The sequence below is a fragment of the Tasmannia lanceolata genome, unplaced genomic scaffold (genome assembly GCF_043159265.1).
Source record: "Tasmannia lanceolata isolate RefF3 unplaced genomic scaffold, GAP_Taslan_0.1 ptg000013l, whole genome shotgun sequence".
In the NCBI taxonomy this organism is placed as follows: Eukaryota; Viridiplantae; Streptophyta; class Magnoliopsida; order Canellales; family Winteraceae; genus Tasmannia; species Tasmannia lanceolata.
The window spans coordinates 2902501-2921353 of NW_027518690.1; the positions used below are offsets into that span (position 1 = coordinate 2902501).

The 18853-nt window shown below is 38.3% G+C and overlaps 2 protein-coding genes across 3 annotated transcripts in view; both read right to left on the minus strand.

The window, feature by feature from the left end:
• Window positions 1-4262, minus strand: part of LOC143889519 (uncharacterized) — an 18508-nt gene extending 14246 nt beyond the window's left edge. Inside the window, exons 1-6 of one of the 2 annotated variants that reach the window (XM_077393766.1) lie at window positions 3999-4262; window positions 3805-3858; window positions 2891-3454; window positions 1469-1725; window positions 818-889; window positions 331-465 (exon numbers count right to left, since the gene is read on the minus strand). In XM_077393766.1, the coding sequence (XP_077249881.1) occupies window positions 331-465; window positions 818-889; window positions 1469-1725; window positions 2891-3454; window positions 3805-3852 (1076 nt within the window). In that variant the 5' untranslated portion in view covers window positions 3853-3858; window positions 3999-4262. Of the gene's footprint in view, window positions 1-330; window positions 466-817; window positions 890-1468; window positions 1726-2890; window positions 3455-3804; window positions 3859-3971 lie in introns of both variants that reach the window. The other variant, XM_077393765.1, reaches the window with a different exon arrangement.
• A 7965-nt stretch (window positions 4263-12227) lies between these two features.
• On the minus strand, window positions 12228-18389 carry LOC143889520 (uncharacterized). Its single transcript, XM_077393767.1, has 5 exons — window positions 18209-18389; window positions 16625-16854; window positions 12807-12911; window positions 12610-12681; window positions 12228-12519 (listed from the first exon to the last, which is right to left on the minus strand). Exons 1-5 carry the CDS (start codon window positions 18336-18338, stop codon window positions 12448-12450), a joined length of 609 nt encoding a protein of 202 aa, XP_077249882.1. The 5' UTR covers window positions 18339-18389; the 3' UTR covers window positions 12228-12447.
• Window positions 18390-18853: the final 464 nt, after the last annotated feature.

Here is an 18853-nt window from a genome sequence, read left to right on the forward strand (position 1 = left end):
AAATTCTGAAAAACAATGTTTCAAAGCTATCACATTATAAACATATAAAACAAGCTACCAAATTGACTTGTATCACTGCATTAACACACAGACATAGTACCAAAAACTATATTGTTGTGAACGATAACTCTAAATCAAGGGGCCTATGGTTCCTGAATCATATAACATTTCTACCAAATTGCATATTTGCATGTAAATTAAGCCCCAACATTTTGTGGAGCAGGATAGGTTGCATAAAGTTTCATTATTCGATCTCTCTTTTTTTCCCTTTCCTTTTGCACTTGATGGTAATATGAGAATAAGAACAAAACCAGGAGAGATTGTACTCACCCAAATGCAGTTCGCAAAAGAGCACATTCATTCTCTAGAAAGATTGGAGCTTCCATGCAACCCCGTGCCCATGAATTAAGGCACAACCTCACACACGCATCATAAGCAAGCACCGCATACCAAGGCCCCTGTCCACTGAATTCAACATAAGACAAGTATGTCATTAGTTGCAAGGACAACTAGGTCATTTTGTCAAAACAAATGCCTTACATAGAAGCATGGTTTGAAATATTGGCCGAAATCTGAAATTTCAGCCAAGATCGACACCAAAAGTACCTGAATCCGAAATTGCCAAAATTTCGCCCAAATTTTCAAGATTTCCACCTAATTTTTAAAAATTTCCACCAAAATTTTAAGATTTCCACCAAAATCTTGTAAGATACCGAAATTTTACATGATTTCGGCCGAAACGGCGAAACCGACACCAACATTTAAAACCTTATCTAGAATCAAGTTATATTCCAGACAGAGTCTGATTAGAATGTACCTCGCATGGAAAGTGGGAACGCGAGCTGGTAATGCGCCAGAAGAAACAGCCTCCGTGCCAAAAAAAGTATCCCTATTAAAAGAATAGAGGCAGACTAGTTTTCAAATTCACAACAAACCTGGAATAATAGGTGTGAGTGTGTACAACCCACATCTTTTGACGTATTCTATGTCACAAATATCATTCTCGGGAATTTCTCGGCAAGGGAAAATCTCGGGATATATTTATTTTTAATTTTTCGGGTTTATATCGGAAAAAACAATTAAAATAAATTTATTTTAAAGATATATAAAAATTTAAAATCCAAGAAAAAATAAAAAATAAAAAATATCGGCATAATAGCGTGATATTAGCGAAACTTCTAAAATCTCGGGTTTATTCCAGGATTTTGTCGTTTTATCAAAATGTCACGATAAAAACGCGATATTTTAGCTCACATGGTAGAGCGCTCACTTTGCATGCGAGAGGTACGGGGTTCGATACCTACTTTTCAAAAAAAACATAAACATAAAAAAAAAAAAATCAAAATGTCGTGATAAAAAACACGATATTTTGAAAATATCGGAGATATTTCTGACATAGGATGTATTTGTCTATGTTCTATCACAAGGCTCCTAAATGAACAAAAACAGTAGTTACAATGATACAAACCTGACACACTGGTCAGGAAGCCCGCTTTCTATATTATCATCCGTACCAACCCCAGAAGGCATACTTTTGGCTATGTTTGGATCCCTTTTTATGGAGGAATTGTTTGAATTTGCTATTTGTGGCGTACCGCATGTTCTAGAAGCTCCAACTTGAGCAACACCTTGTTTAATATCCTGACCAGAGCCACGAAAAGGAGGTGCACTAGGTACATCCACACCGGAAAGTTTCTTATTCCGCAAGACTCTTCCATGGGATCCCTGAAAATTACGCAGTCAGCAAACCATGGACCTATGATTACCATGGACCTATCATTCGTTTGCATGTAATAGGTAAATGAATAGGTTGGGCTACAGGGTAAATTGGTTATTAGACACAACCCAAAAGAAGTTGATTGAGTACGAAAAATCTTAATTGAACAGTATAAATACTTGATCAAGTATTCAAAAATCAGAGTACATGCGGTTTTTTAAGTTCAAAAGTTAAACCAAGCATAGATTCTAGACTTGTTCAACTCCAACTCAAGTTACAAACTTGTGAACCATGTTATAGATAGATTCAAAACGGACTGAAAAAGTTGTATTCTCCTGAAAATTTAAAAAAAAAAAAAAAAAAAACTAATAAAACAGTATTAGTTCTTGATTCGTACTTGCTATGCAAGAAAAACAGCATTTGTCTTAAATTCATTTCTGATATTTCTTCACAAGAAAATAATTATTTAACAAAACAATTATGTAATCGTTAGAAATTTTTTGGCCAAAGAATTTCTTCAGTTATATGTGGAATAGATAGAAATTAATTGAAACTGATAACAGTTATAATTGAAAAGGATTTCAGCTGCATATCAATTGTCTTTTCATTGACATTTCTGTACCAATCCTCAAGAAGGTGACAAGGGAAGAAGATAACATATTCCAAAATAAGAATTAGGCAACTATTGTTTATTCAGCCACTACAGGCCAAGTTAATGCTGAGACTCTAAGGGCACGACATCCCTATGCACCTAATCTACAACATTACTCCTAGATCAAGTATATAAAATACATCCCACAACAGAATACTTTCATATGTAATCTAATACTATAACAAGATTTTCATTCCGCAAAATAGATGAGCAAGCAAATTTGAAGATTCAGTTATAACAATAAGAGGAATGATAGACTAAAGGGCGCCTTGCGAAAACTAGTTACAAGGGCGCCCTCATTGGTCCATGTAAACAAAGTCCATTTAATAGGGCATGGACAAACATGAAAATGGGGTTAACAAATTTAAAATTAGAGTAACATTAAATGCACTTGGTCGGAAAGGACCAATAGGGGTGCCCTTGTAACATGTTTTTTGCAACGGCGCCCTTCAGTCTATCATCTCTCTAACAATAAAGACAGAAATTATTGAATTACAGACGAACAGAAACAAGAGACAAACCTTATCAGTTTCCTCATCTGCCCTCAATGGAACATTAGAAGAATAACTCTCCACAGGATAGCTTCCTCTGGAAGGCACACCACAATTCTTGCTTTCCATGTGAGTAGAAATTTCAGAGCTCTCGGCAGAATCCGATGTTTCATCCTCTGTATAACCATTCTGTCCAACTGGGTATCTACTACCTATGGGATTGTGCCCCATTCTCTCAGTTGCACGGCCCTGTTGCTGCCTAGCTGTTTCCCTTGACGAACTAAAATCCGAGTATACATTGTCACTGGCATAATGGTCCTGTTTAGATCTATGAACAGTACCAATGGGAACCCTAGTCTCCAAATTGTCCTGTGGTGATGAATCAAGAGAATATCTCCTAGAATATATCTCCTCCTCGGAATCTGTTGTTTCTTCCATGTCCGACACAAACCCACTATCTTCTGCATCTATGGATACCGAATTAGAGACGGGAATAAAACTAGATGGCAAATGCCCATTTCTGAATTTTGAAGGAGGCAGTCCGAAGCTCCGACCGCCAGTTCGGATGTTATGGACTGGATCAATTTGAGAACCCTAATTCAGAATAAAACATTTACATCAACTTGCATACTTATGACTTTTTTCACCTTCCAACGCAAAAAGGACCCATAATACAATAATGAAAGATCAAATGAAGCAGAATTACTATAATTACAAAGGACTCATAAGCATAAAATCCTAATAGGTACTGCAATTAAAAAAGGACTTGTAAGTGTAAAATCCTAATAGCAGAATTGTTATGACTTCTTTTTTTCATTCCAACGCAAAAAGGACCCATAATCCAAAAATGAAAGATCAAATGAAGTAGAATTGTAAGCATAAAACCCTAAAAGGTATTGAAATTATCTACAGAAATGTAGAAAATGAAAGGTTCAAAAGCTTACCTGCCGAGCCCATCGGAGCGCATTCGGATCGAGCCCTTCTGTAAACATCTTCACCTGAATCAAAAATGAAAAACCTAATTACATCCAAAATGCAGCAATCAAGAAAATTAAAATACAGAAAAACTAAAAAAAAAAGGTCATAAAACTATTAAAAAAAAATCACTCACATGTTATAAGGTTAATCGATTATTCACCTATTTCACTGTTACAAAAAGACCTAGATGAACACTTTACTCGTCTTCCTCAACCAGCAAGGAAATCTACTCAGAGAATGCAGAAAAAAAACTAGAAATCGAGAAGAGGAAAGCAGATTTGGTTACTAGAGAAACTTCAGAGGGGTTTTGTGAAATCCGAAGAAGAAATGTTAAGAGAAATGGATCGGTGGAACCAACTAAGAACCCTAGTTTGAAGCCAAACCCTGTCCTCTTTTATACATTCCCTCTGCCTTTTATTTCAAAATCCCAAAAAGGCAATCAAAGGAGCCAAAAGAAAGAAAAAAAAAGGGAATTGTTATCAGCACTACTGTATTTTGATGAGGGCACTCCTCACTTTATTAAAAATATGGTATGGCCCGTACCATAGGATGATCCAAACCGTCCATTAGATGGGCCACAGCCTAAATAGGTTGTACGCTAAAAATCATTTCCATAGGTTGATCCTAACCCTCCGATCTATAGAGGTTAGGATCGACCTTCTAACATTCAGATCGGAGGGTTACGAATCACCTATGCAAATGATTTTTGGGGCACAACCTATTTAGGATGTGGCCCATCTAATAGACAATTTGGATCATCATATGGTGCGGGCCATACCTTATTTTTAATAAAGTAAGAGTGCCCTCATCAAAATACAGCACTGCTGATAATATTTCCCAAAAAAAATCCCATTTACATTTATACATTTGGAAATGCTAAGCACTACCATGTTTTAATAATTGCACTAATTTTTCTTGACTTTTATCATTTAAGCGTTTTGTCAAATGTTATTACAGTTCCCAAAAGCTCTCGGTTTATGGGTGCAACTTGGACCGGGCTCAACCTGAACCCGACCTCAGTTTTCGAATTTTATCTTGATTTTCTTCGGGTTGTTGTATTTTTTATGTTCTGTCCTAGGTGAAACCGAACCCAACCTGACTCAACAATTTTGGGTTAGATGGGTTGGGTTAGGGTTGAGAGATTTAGAGGCGGGTTGGGTTCGGGTTGACCATCATCCTCAACCTGAGGCTCGGGTTGGGTCAAGTTAGGGTTGAGGGAATGATATCTCGGGTTGTGCTAGGGTTGGCCTCAACCAGATCCAGCCCAACCCAACTTGCACCCCTAAGTCTTGGAAGTGGAAAGCCCATTTAAACAGAAAAGACAAGCTGAGCTTGTGCAATTATTAAAACATGGTAGTTCTTATTTTGGTAACGGTCGAGAGGAGATGGAGTGGGAAGGTGGTGGGAACACAAAACATGACTCACTCCCGCTATCAGTCAGACGTGTTCACATGGTGTGGTGGGCCCCCCACCTCCCAATCCTTTTGTTTTTTCCTGGCCCTTTTTTTTCAAATTCGAGTTTTGCATATATATTTTTTTGCCAAAAATACCCCTATGCGGTTGAAGTATTTTTTTTTTCCTAGCCTTGCAAATGATACTTCCACCCCCTTTTCAGCATTTTTCACCTTCCTCTGTATTTTGAAATGATATATTTGCCCCTATTTCTTACTAGGGCCACCTGCTACTAGTTTAAGAGGGTACACTAGAGGTGACAGGCCGAGGGAAGAAAAGGAGGCGAATATTTCAAATCCCTTTTGTAACTTGCTTGATCAAGTTACAAAAGGGCCGGCCAAATGTTTATGACAATACCTTTAATTGGATGATCTAAGGCTCTTGTTCCATCAAACTTTGATCAAGCCTCTCTATTTAGTTGCGCGGCATACACTTGGAGAGTAGTGAAATACGTAGAGGAGACGGGCATTAGATTTGCCATGAACTTACCTAATGTTTGGTTGCTTGTTTTGGGGGGATTGTAGGAGTTTCAAATGCATGAGATCTCCCAAAGATCTCCTCAAAGCATGTTTGGTTGTCATTTATACCTTTGACCACTAGATAACTTCTAGACATCATTATTGGTTTTTATCCTAGTGGCGCCTACGTGGCGGAGATGTCCCCCCCCCCCCATAATCTTCTCCCCTTTTTTCACCAAAATGGAAATTTTGTTAGGAGAATTAGGAGAAATTCTTGTCTTATTCTTTTCCTCTCTGTCTCTCTCTTACTTTTCTCTCTCTTCCACTTATATTTTGATAATGACATCGTACATCTTCCGCTAATTTCCTTGTGCAACCAAACACTACTCGCAAATCTCCCTCATAATATTCTCCCCATCTTCCATTATCTTCCATTCTTGTCTAATTCTCTTTGACTTATTTTTCTCCTATTCTCCCAGCCATCTACAAGCAACCAAACAGAGCATAAGGGAATAAGTAGTGGAATAAGTAGTGTTTGGTTGTCAACCTGGCAGAGAGTGGTAATAGGTGCTAAATCGACCCCGTAATATCTTAAATCGACCCCCATTCTCTCTCTCTCTCTCTCTCTCTCTCTCTCTCTCTCATATATATATATATATATATATATATATATATATGTGAGTAAATGGTTCCTGAGGTGGCGCTGGCGCTAGCGCTAGCTTATATGAGGTGGCACTCACAAAACATAGGGGGCCCACTTTGTTTGGATGATCCAAAGCATTCATTTGATAGGCCCTCACATAAATAGGGTACCCAAAAAAATCAGGTCCATAAGATCATCCTAACCGTTCCATTTGTGGAGGTTTAGATTTATGAAGGTTTATACCAATGCACCATACCCATCCTAACGTTAGTAGGAACCCTTTCCTCATATGAGCAATATATATGAGAAAAGTGTTCCTTCGCAGCTGCTCAGATAGCTTATCTGAGCAGCTGCTTCAAAAACTCATGTGGCCCCACATTTTTGGGGTGATCCAAAGCATTCATTTGGAATGCCCTTCCATGGATAGGGTGTGTACCCCCTTTAGGATCATCCTAACCCTGCCATTTGTGGAGGGAAAAAATAATCAGAAATAGTGTCTGTCCATTTCCCCCTCTACCTCTGATTGGGTTAAGATGATCCTATAGAGCTGATTTTTTGTACACACCCTATCCATGGAAGGGCCTTCCAAATGAATGCGTTGGATCACCCTAAAAATGCGGGCCACAAGAGTTTTTGAAGCAGCTGCAAATAACCTATCTGAGCAGCTGCGCAGGAACACTACTACTCTCTCTCTCTCCCCCTCTCTCTCTCCCCCTCTCTCTCTCTCTCTCTATATATATATATATATATATATATATATATATATATATATATATATATAGGATTCGATTTAAGATATATGGGGGTGGATTTATCACTGCCCTTGGGAAGTGATAAATCCATCCCTTTTGATTACTAGGGACACCCAGCACTAGTGTACGTGGTGTACGTGGCAATCAGGCCCATTGAATTTCTGACGTCAAGTACATCAGCTCCACTTTAGTCATTGATACACAGGCTCGAGGTGTTCCCGGTAATCAAAAGGGGCGGATATATCACTTCCTTACTTTTTGGTAGTCCTGTGCCTTACACGTGGCATTTTGTTTGGGATGTGACGAAGATCGTGAGGGTTGCACCCATGCCTTGCCCTCAAAATCAACGGCATTTTGGGAAACAAGAGGAAGTCTCTCTACATGAACATTTTTTAAACTATCTCACACGTTAGACCATGTTCACAACTACTCAAATTTCTCTCAATGCTTTGCTTTCTTCTTCCTTTTCCTTCTCATATCACTTTCCATGCAAGACTCAATCACATAAGCAGCATATAATATTTTGAATGGGTCCACATGAAATTACTCAAATTCCTTTCTTATAGTTTTAGGGCAATGCTCTTTTCACACCTTTTGATAATGACACTCATGTAATTGATTTATACTTTTCTTATTAGTTAAAAAATGAACGGAATCAAGGGTAGAATTGTATAAATAGCATCAGAACGGAATGAAAGGGGTAAATAATGATGGAATCTGTTTCTGACCCCCAAGAAATGGTATTCTGATTACAACCTGGTTGAAACAAAATATTTATTGGGATTTTAAAATTAAAATTTTATTTTAATTTATTTTTTTCATTCCCTTTCTAGGATAATCGGATTATGATGCTGATTCTGATTCCTTATTCCTGCAATCCAAATGCAGCCTAAGAGCACTTGCAAGATGATATCATTGTGATGAATGAAAACAACTATGACTCGAAGACATGTGGCATATATGCTTGGTGATCGGAACCGTTGATCTGATGCGAATGGTGATCCAATGGATCTAGATTCGATCTCGAACGGAGATCTCATTCCGAAGAGATATCTTAAAAAGACGTTTTTTTCATCATACTCGATCAAAGGTCTAAAATTATCCTATATGAGAGTTAGGACCAACTTACACATGTGACATGGCAGTGGTCTACAATATGAAAAATGAATCAGAGAAAGAAAGGGGTTCCTATATCATTTTCCTAGTTTTATTGGTTCATAAAGGGTGACCAACCCGCTTTCTTTCCACCAAATATATGTTATTTCTTACCTAACTTGTAGTTAACGCATGAGAAAATGAAGAGGGACAGAGTGACGCGTATAGTGGGCCATACTATAGACAGGTGCACTTTGTAAAAATCAGAGCATCCGATGGCAATGTATGGTTCTAAAAACATTTAAAAAATAAATGTACAAAAGTCTTAATAAATAGAAGGATCAGGACCTTCCAGTGAAAGATATTATGTCTATCGTTCCTCTATTTTAAGGCCACGAAGATGAACGGTTTAGATCACCAAGCTGCTAGGCCCTACTTATAATTTTGGCAATTGTAGGGTGCGTTTGGCAACAATTCTGGTGGCATAATCTAGACACAAATGGGTAGGAGATCCTAAACTAGGCTCACACACGTGATGCATGTGTGTTCGTATACTATATGCATGAATGGGGTAATCTAGAGGTAAGGCCAAGAGTTCCCTTAGCACGAATCCGTTATAATTTTCCAAGGAAAAATTTGCAAAGACACCACATAATTCCTGTGTTTCATAATTGGGCTCACATGACAATGGTCGGATCTGTTGATCTTAAGTGTGAATACAAGTCTGGCCCACTTCCATTTGTCCACCTTGATCGGATGATCCTAGCCGCTTGATCGTGTGGATGGTAGAACTATAAGAAGGGAAACAAGAACAACGAGGATAGTAATCCAAAAATACATTAGAGAGATGAATGAGGATAGAAATCCAAAGAACATTAGAGAGATCCACTATGAAGATCCGTAGGCTAGATAGAAGTATAGAACAGCCTGTGCTTCCTTCATATTACGGCTGTTGGATAGAAATCCTTAGATTAGCTGTTCCTTGGATTGGGTATCCTGCTTGGATAGAAATTATCACGTCCGCAGTTCACCAATTTCTTTAATGGGGAGATTTCATCCAATAAGCAGGGTCGATGTGAACAGAAAACAGTAAGCTTATACAAGGAAAGGTTTTATTTTATCCTTGGATAGAATTGTTATCCTCTGTTCACTCCGAACTTTGTTCAAGAATAAAATATTACAAGAACAAAAGACAATATACTTCCAATATAAGAAGCAGCATAGCCAATCCAAGAAACACCTTTCTCTGATGATTGCTGTCCCCATGCTGACCAGCTCCCGGACCTCCTTATGTGGGGAAAGGGGAGGAAATCAGACACGAAATCCGGTCAAATAATAATACAATAATAGGCAAAACGAAAGCAACCACAAGAACTACAAGAGAGCAACTATCCAAAGAGAACACACAACTTTACGTGGTTTGGCACAATGGCCTACATCCACACACGAGATCACTTTCTTCCACTATTAGAGAAAAGATTACAAGATTACAAAAGGGATAAACACAATCCTGTACACCTGCAACCCTTCTTTTGCCCTTCCATGGAGACCTTTCTCTGTCAAACCCCTTTCACAAGAAAGAAAACCCCCTTTTAAAATGCAGAAGGAAACCACGAGAGAGAAATCCACTCACCTTCTTGTCTTCTTCTTTATACAAGAGAAAAAATCCAAACAACACCTTGTACTTGTTCTTTGTTCTTTTTTTAATGCTGTTCTTTCTCCTCCTTCTCCTCCTCCTTTACCAAGAGATTTAAAAATAAAAAAACTTAGAACTTTTTTTTAACTTGTTTTTTTCCTACAGAGAATAACCGTGCACTTGCGATATGGTTTTAAAACCGTTCCAAAATTCTTTTGGGAAACAATCCACAAAACAACAATATCTACCCTGGCTTGTTTCACTACCACCTGGAGATCAAATATACTGTGTACTCCCAAGAACACAGTCCCGCTCCAGCTCCTCCTCATGCACATGAAATGCCCCAGCAAACGGTTATATTCATCTTTTATATGTATGATCCTCTATAATTCCACCTGATCTATTGAGCCATCCTTCAATCTCAACTATTGAGATCTTACAACTGAGTGATAAGACTCGCTTTCCTAGTTGCAAAATCCCTTCAGTTTTCCTTTTGCCGCTCTTTAAGCTTCATTTCGATGAATCAAAGTCTTTCTATGAATCACCGTGCCAGCCGTTCTGGAGGCACTTGCTCCCTTCCACCACTCCTCCAATCTTTCTTGCTGATTACCATATTCAGATTGCTCCTACTGTAACCATATCTCTCTTCTGCGAATCTGGTGACATTAAAATCTCCTCCAATGCACCATGGATCCTGCCAGCTAGTCCTAAATCATAATATCTTCAAGCTCGGCGCACATCCGAGGACATTACAACACCACATTTGGACCGTACACACCTGTGAAAATCCATACAGAGCCCTCATCAATTTTCTTAATATCACGGTTAGAGAGAAAGAACAATGATGTTCCCGGACAAGGTCAAAGCCCGCACTATCCCAGATCACTAAAGACCACCTGTTGATCCCACTGCATTAATTACGGCATAGTCACAACTGACTCTGCAACCAATATCTCTAATGACAGCCCTTCTCATTACATCTATCTTGGTCTCTTGGAAGCAAATAACTTGTGGTTTAAGAGAAGAGACCCAATTCTTCAATTTGGATTTTTTCACTTCATGTTGCTTGAGGGGGCTGACCCCAACTAGTTTGGGACAAAGGCTTAGTTGAGTTGAGTTGTATGTTGCTTGAAGGGGAGTGTTAGTAATATTCATTATTTATACTTAGAAGCCCCAAGGTCATTTTTGCCATTTCACTTATGTGGCTTCTATTTTGTTTAAAAAAATTTGGACCATTGGACCTATCAATCTGGCCATTACTTTATCTCCCTCTCTATCTGCTCTACATGTCTTTTCTTTATTCCTTTCTTGCACTCTAAAGTTAATCAAAATTGGGTTCAAGTATAACAGGGTTTCTCTGTTGCCAAGAAAACCAACTGTTGCTAAGGGTTTGTGCCAGGAATGCAGCAGAACTCTTTCCAAAACTATCGATCCTAAGAACAAAAAGCCACAACCGCAATCACATAAATTTTTCATTGGGATTCTCAGTTCTTGGAATAGAGAGGAATGATCACCATTGATAACTTTGCGGGAACACCACATAGGCAATTACAATATTACAGCCCTTAAATTTCATCGCATGATGCGTGGATCTGCCGATGACAGGCATTCCCAACCACAACAAAAACTTATGGGGGAACAAATTTGATTTCTTGGGGGAAAAATATAATAAGCATTATATACATACTCTATGCTCTAACTCATTTATAGTTTTTGTTCTTGTAGTTAGGAGCTTGGCTTGATTAATTTGTTTCTGTACTCCACTTTTTCCTTAAGAAATTTGTTATCATCTCCATAAAATAACATGCCTCTCTTTTCTTCTATTGATATGGAAATGGCAAAACATAAGAGCAACAAATATAATAAGCATTACATACATATAAGGCGGCTATTTCCATCCTCTCAGCTGTGTAACAAATTGAAACAAAGCTAAGAGTTCATAAGTACAACCCAATACCAGATTCAAAAACTCTGCCATGATTACACAGTGAGCTACTGTAGATGAAGCAGTAAACCCGAAAGGGTCTGTTTACATCTTCATGTTTTTTTTCTTCTAAGATGATCTTTTTGTAAGTAGGGATTCAAGCTTTAACAATGGTGAAAGGGTATTTTTTTTAAAAATCAGGGACACAGTTGTTTAATTTCTGAAGAGGGGTTATTTGCTAATTGGCTCGAGTGGTGACTTAGCTTTATTAAGATATGTCTAACAGAAGCCAAGTCATGAACGGAAAAATATTCTCGAGAATCTGAAGAACATTACCTGATATAAGAAAATTGTCTAACAGAAGCAAAGTCATGAACCAAAAAATATTCTTGAGAATCTGAAGAACATTACCTGTTATAAGAAAATTACTAAACCATAATTTGTCGCATCTTCATAAGGCCAACTTAATAACCAAGATGGAGTCAACAGTGTTCCTTTTTGGAATCAGATAAGAAAACTATGCAAAACCGAAGGTACCTCTATATATCACTCAACAATTGGCCACTTAATAATGATGATGGAGTCAAGTGTTCCTTTTTGGAATTAGATAAGAAAACTCTGCAAAACAGAAGGTACGTCTATATATATATCACTCATCAATTGGCCCAATGATCTGCTGCTTAAGCTCTTCAATTTTTGTCAACAATTCATCCCTGTTTTTCTGCAAATGGAGATAACCCAACTCGTAAGTATGACTTCAGAATCAGGTTGAGAATTACCTCAAGAATAAAAGTCCTGGGCAGGTTGCCACCTTAAAGATTAGATAGCGATAGCTGAACCAGATTGTGAAGAAGAGACCAGTAACTTCCAACAGATCAGGAAACTGTTATACAAATTAAGAACATCAGCATTGGTAAAAAGGAATTCAAGGAAATAATTATATCCAGTTGTTCACGGAAATTTCATGAAACTTTGATAATTTCCAAGATAAATTTGTAGAAAACATACCAAAGGGATGGAATCTATTGCCCCAATAATAACTGATAATATCCACAGAGTCACCAAAGTACCGGTTCCATATACAAGGATGGAATATGTGTCTTCAGAGCCAAGCTACAAGTAAGAAATTAGAGAACTCAATAGACGTGCATAATAAATTAGAGTTGTTAATAGACGTTCATAAGTGAACAGACCTGATTTATTCTTCCAAAGCCACATAGACATCCACAAAATAGTCCTGGTTTTGGCGATGTGAAACATACAAACATGATACTAATATGGAAACCAAATGCCTTCATCAACTGAAATATTGTGATAACATTCACAAGAAATCTAGGGGCCATTTGGATATGCGGATTTTAGAATCTTGGATTTCTTCAAATTTCTGGATGGAAAAAGAGAGGAGCAGGAGACCATCATTCATTTTCTGATTTCTCACCCTTCTTTCCGTCGAGCAAGAGAGTAGGAGATCAATCTGTTTCCAGGTTTTAGAAATCTCGGGATGGGGGAGAGATTTCTAAAACCTGGATTCCTTACTCAAAATCCAAGATGGCAGACGAGAGAAGAAGTACATCCGTTGTTTTCTGCCCCTCTCTTACACAGCTTTCAAACTAAAACCTGGATTCTAAAATCCACACATCCAAACAGCCCCTTAATCTCATTCAGAAAACCCCATTCCTCGCTCTGTTTATTTGTTATTATCTATAACTAATATGGAACTGATGATCCATATGCGTGCTATAAATTTGGATTTTCTTGGAAATGTGAGATATGAGATTTATCACCAAAGTCCATAGAAAGTCAAGCTCATTCGACACAACCAAGCATTAGCAAGCAACATTTTCTCAACCAACATATTCTAGACACAAGAGCATGGTGGCGTATCCTATTCCTACATATGTGGACTAGGTCATCACTAGAGAAGAGTCCTGTTCATAAGGGATGTCCTCCTGATGGATACCCTGCCTACTTCCTAGAAGAATGCTATAACTTTTTTCGCATCATCAAACATATTGTTCATTCACCAATTTCTCTAAAAAGAATATTTTTATATATAGTTGAATTTTGTATCTATGTTGGTGATCCTATTTCTTCTAGCTCTCATCCTTCCCTTGTTGTTGATACCTCTGACTTACCTATCACTATAAGGAAAGGTTTGATTGTTATCTGTTAAAGGAGAAGAAAGCAGACAAAAAGAGGGAGCCAGAGTTTGTGAGGTGTGATAGAGTAGGGCATAAGAGAAGTGATTGTATACCCTCTCTCCCACTATTTTATTAATTAAATGAAACTTCTACTAACTTACATAACATGAACATACACATACAATTACTAAAGTAAACACACCATGCTACTAACAATTTGTCACATCTAGACTAGGGTAGGATCATGGTTGATAATGTTTATCTCAAATGGATCTCAGGATAAAGAATATTAGCCTTTTAGGGGCCTGGGTTCAGCCCTGGCACAAGCCACCTCACATATTAGGCTCAGTAGACCTAGCCTGATCAAAGTTCGGCTCGTAGACGACCCTTATCAAATTGTGTGGGCTCTTCAAAGGCTAGGGGCTGGAGGCTACTAAGAAGCTGGTTTGTCCATGTTTTCTTGAGGCTAAGGGCAGGGCAGGGATGGCTAATGTGAAGAGTTCAACGTCAAAGGAGACCACTCTTGTGGGTGCTTTCATGAAATGTTGGCCCACCAACATTACAAAGAAGCTTTATTATCAAATTGTCTCCTCAAAGCACATTGCTAATTGTCGCAATTCATTAACTCTACAAGCATTTAGTTAAAAATAGAGCTCCTTTGAGGTATGGTTATGGAAAGAAAATAGCTCAACGAAACAAGTTTGGTAAACTTTGTAACCATTTAGTCCCCCTAGTCTTCACCTAGGGGACTAATAGTCATCAGATCGATAGAGAACATGGCCTGAATTTTAACTTTTAGTTCTCAACCTAAATTTTCATGTGAGACAACTTCTAGGTCAGATCACATCCTCCATAGAAGTCGTGTGCACTACACCCATATCCCTGATTTGGGCTCCACAACTCTTAACTCCATATACTTTGATACCACACAATCCAAACAAGTCTGGTAAACTTTGTAACCATGCAGTCCCCATAGTCCTCACCTAGTGGACTAATAGCCATCAGATGGATAGAACAACACATGACCTGAATTTTAACTTTTAGGTCTCACACCAAAATTTTCGTGTGAGACAACTTCTAGTCAACAGACACGTAGCCTCTCTCGTATCCTAACGAATTGCCGATGGAGGGAATCAAAGAGGGGACTTCTAAACATAGGAACTTTTGAAAAGTGAGACAAAGAACACTCTTGGGGGAAACTTGGGCTACAAATAAGTTGAATTAACTGAATTCATACTCGGCCCAAACTCCTTAGTTCACAAGCTATGCTTATATAAAGCCATCAAAGAGTGAGGGAAAACCCACTAAAACAATAACCACGTGCATACGTAAACTATAAATAAATTTAGCTGTTCAGTTTGCAACATACATACATAAAATATAAATAAACTTAGTTGTTCAGTTTGCAACCTTTATACTTCCCTGAGACTCAACATGGAAAGGAATCTGATGGACTATGGCAAGAGTATCCAATAGTTATGATAAATCATGAAGAATAAGTGATATTAGCACCTGCATTTTTTTTTGAATGGTGAAATTTAAGGAAACAACTAAACTGAGATGGTCAAGGGACACCATAATTCCATACAAAGTTTTTCAATAGGGAAAGTGGTCAAACACTGCCAATGCGGGTCTCCACACCCCATTACGGGCTAGCGAACCCACCCCGCTATTTGCGGAGCAAAAAATATGTTGGAATGAAGTCTTATGCCCCTCTATTAGCTCTTCCATTGAGAACCAAAATATCATGTACTCTTAAAAATATAGTTGTGCTATCAAGAAGCACATGGGGACGCCGGGCTGGGATAGCCACTCCCTGTGTGCCACATGAACAGTCAGCAAACTGGCCCACATGCAGAACATGGAGTGAGAGCCATTCTTGCTCTGGTGCCAGAACACAGAGCGAGAGTCATTCCTGCCCCAGCGCCCCCTACCTAAGCATCCTCATATCGTTCTCCTTAAAAAAACTCTTCACCAACAATGATTACTTCACAGCATATTCCACAAATTCTACATTCTACACATAACAAGACTTCCCGTTAATATCAGATGATGCAATGACAATAAAGCTGAATCATATGCAGCTAACACACTCCTAGGTGCAAGAGTAAGCATTCTTGAGTTGGAGGAGCTGCCACGAGGAACTCGGGCTACAACTTAAGTGATTAGATCAGCTAAACACTCAGCCTAGATCCACTGTAAAGAGTGGAGCTAGGATGCTAACACCTTCAAGAATTGTAGGGCTAATACTCACTTAACATTAATCATAAACATACGATACTCAACTATATAGTAAACAAATGTTGAGTTTGCATGGTAATTTGTGGCAAGAGGATTCAGCAATTGTCTTAAATACAAACTCCTCACTGATAATGTCATGACGATGCTATTACCACTTGCAGTGCAAGGCAACATATCCACTAAATCAAAATACCTTGTTCTACTAAACCCATAATCTTCAATGAACGTGGTAATTTAGCAACACACTCTCAGCAGCTAGCAATAGCAAGAGTCCTCATTACCAGTAGAATATGCAATGAAAAAAAGATGAATCACCATAGGCTGCTGTCAACTACTCAAAAGTTCTCTAAAAGTGGATCCAAATCTGATTAGTGGTGTGACATCGTGCTCACTGTTCAACAGAAAAGTTATGACATATTCAAGAAAGAATGCATTTGAAAATACCTTCATCATGAGTCCATTAAAAAATTCTTCAATCGGTGCATCCATGGGAACAACTTCAGAAGGGATGGGGGCATCTTCATCAGTTATCGCTTCATCATGTACTTTTTCCGACTGAGTTTCATTGGATGTTATTTCTTGATCAGGTGCTTCTTCTGACTGCTCCGATATAATTGTCGAAGTCTCTTCAGAAGTTGTGGCTCTTGGCAACCTTACAGCAGAATAAATCAATCCTAAAAGGTAAAAAAACCCCACAAATAATATTACATTTCGAAAAGAGAAGGTTACCAAAGAACTGATAATTCTATCAACCATTACGGCGTGTATTGAGCTAGGATTACTTCATAGAGAAAGATTGAAAAGGCTTTTCTAAAAAGCTTTTCTCGTGATCGAAAACTGTTCATGGAAAACAATTCATTTGATACAGCAAGTTAAGATATCAGAAAAAAATTACCGTGATATGGAATCCCAAAAATTAAGCAGAAGAATTTGATTTGATCGCGGAATTCATCATCATCTACAATCATTAAAGCTACTATTTCATTGCTGCCATATAATTGCACTTTAATATACTCATTGTTATGATCACTATAGCCTACCCTATTTATTAGTTATTATTCTTTGGCATCATTTATCTTCCAAACAAGAATCCCCGATTCTCGACTCTATCCCCGATTCTCAACTCTCTGAGGCACGCATCGAGAAAATTAATAGAAAATCATACTACCACGCTAGAGTTCCACTTTGATATTAAAACATCGGGTAAAATATAAGATGCATTTAATGCTCAAAAGTAAGGTTGCAACTTGGGTCGGTTTTCAAGTGGAAAAACTTGACCCAATCTTGGGTCAGGTCGGGTTTAAAGAATAAAAACCCAAAACGGCAAAACCCGACCCGACTCTTATAGATGTGTGATGATTATTTTAATTAACATGTCGAATTATTGTCAAGTATATTGATATAATTGTTTTCACTGAGGTGAGAAAATTAATAGAAAGTCATACGGTCGCGCTAGAGTTCCACTTTGATATTAAAACCTAGGGTAAACTCCTAAGTTGCATTTAACGCTCTAAAGTAAGGTTCCAACTTTGGTCGGGTTTCAAGTTGAAAAACTCGACCCAAACTCGGGTCAGGTTGAGTTTCAAGTATATTGATATAATCAGATTGATGTGTAGACATTTTTGGCGTGAGGATTTGTTGTGTTCCACAAATTTTGAAATTAATCACTATTGTAAGCTGAACATTAAAAACCCTACCTGAGAAATGAATCTCAGGTTTCCCATAAATAAAGACCCAACCCCAGTTAATTTCACGGCTAGGGTAGGGAACTCCTTAGCATTTATCTAAAACATAATAAAAAGAAATTCAGCAATGTATTTATGAGCAAATAGATTGATCAATGCAACTCATCATAAGCCAGAATATTTATTCTGGATAAAGGTACTCTTGGATACAAGAATCTGAAGCTAATATGCATGAAGAAAAGGAGAAATCGAAGAACAGAATAGAAATAAAAAGAAAATGAACTAGGGTTTGAAAAATTCCATAGCGAAACAGAGCACAAATGACAGAGAAAATAAACAGTACCTGATCTCGTGAGGAAGGTAGGGTTTTTATTGGAAGAGAAAAATGATATGGAGCGAAGAAGAAAAGAGGAGGGTTTAAGGTGTCTGGCATAGGGGAGTGTGGATAGAGAGCGAGGAGTGCAAACCTCCATTTTCAAGCACCTGGCTGCTAAACTGAAAGAAAAGCGCAGACTACTAAACTATACAATATATTACACACAAAAGGGGGGTGGAAATATATATATACACCAAAATTCTGGTGTATGCATGTATAGGGTTGTGGCACACAAGTGCTGATATGATTGTGGCCGTTGATCTGTTGGGCTGTCACGAGATGTCTGGTTCCACGTAGACCTGGCAAACGGGTGGGGCCGGGCCTGGTTTCACCCGACCCGTACGGGTCCGAGTAGACCTGGCAAAAGTGACCCGTGCCCGCGGGTCGACCCGGCCCACCCGCAAATTTGCGTTCACGGGTCTAAGTTTCCGTGACCCGTCAAAAACCAACCCGCGGGCACCCGCATTTTTACAGTATTTTTTAATCTTTTTGAGAATGTTATCATCACTGCTGTTTGTTTTTTATGAGTAACTCCTCACTTTATAAAAAGTACGGTATGTCCTGCACCGTAGGATTATCCAAAGTTCAAACCGTCCATTAGATGGGCCATAC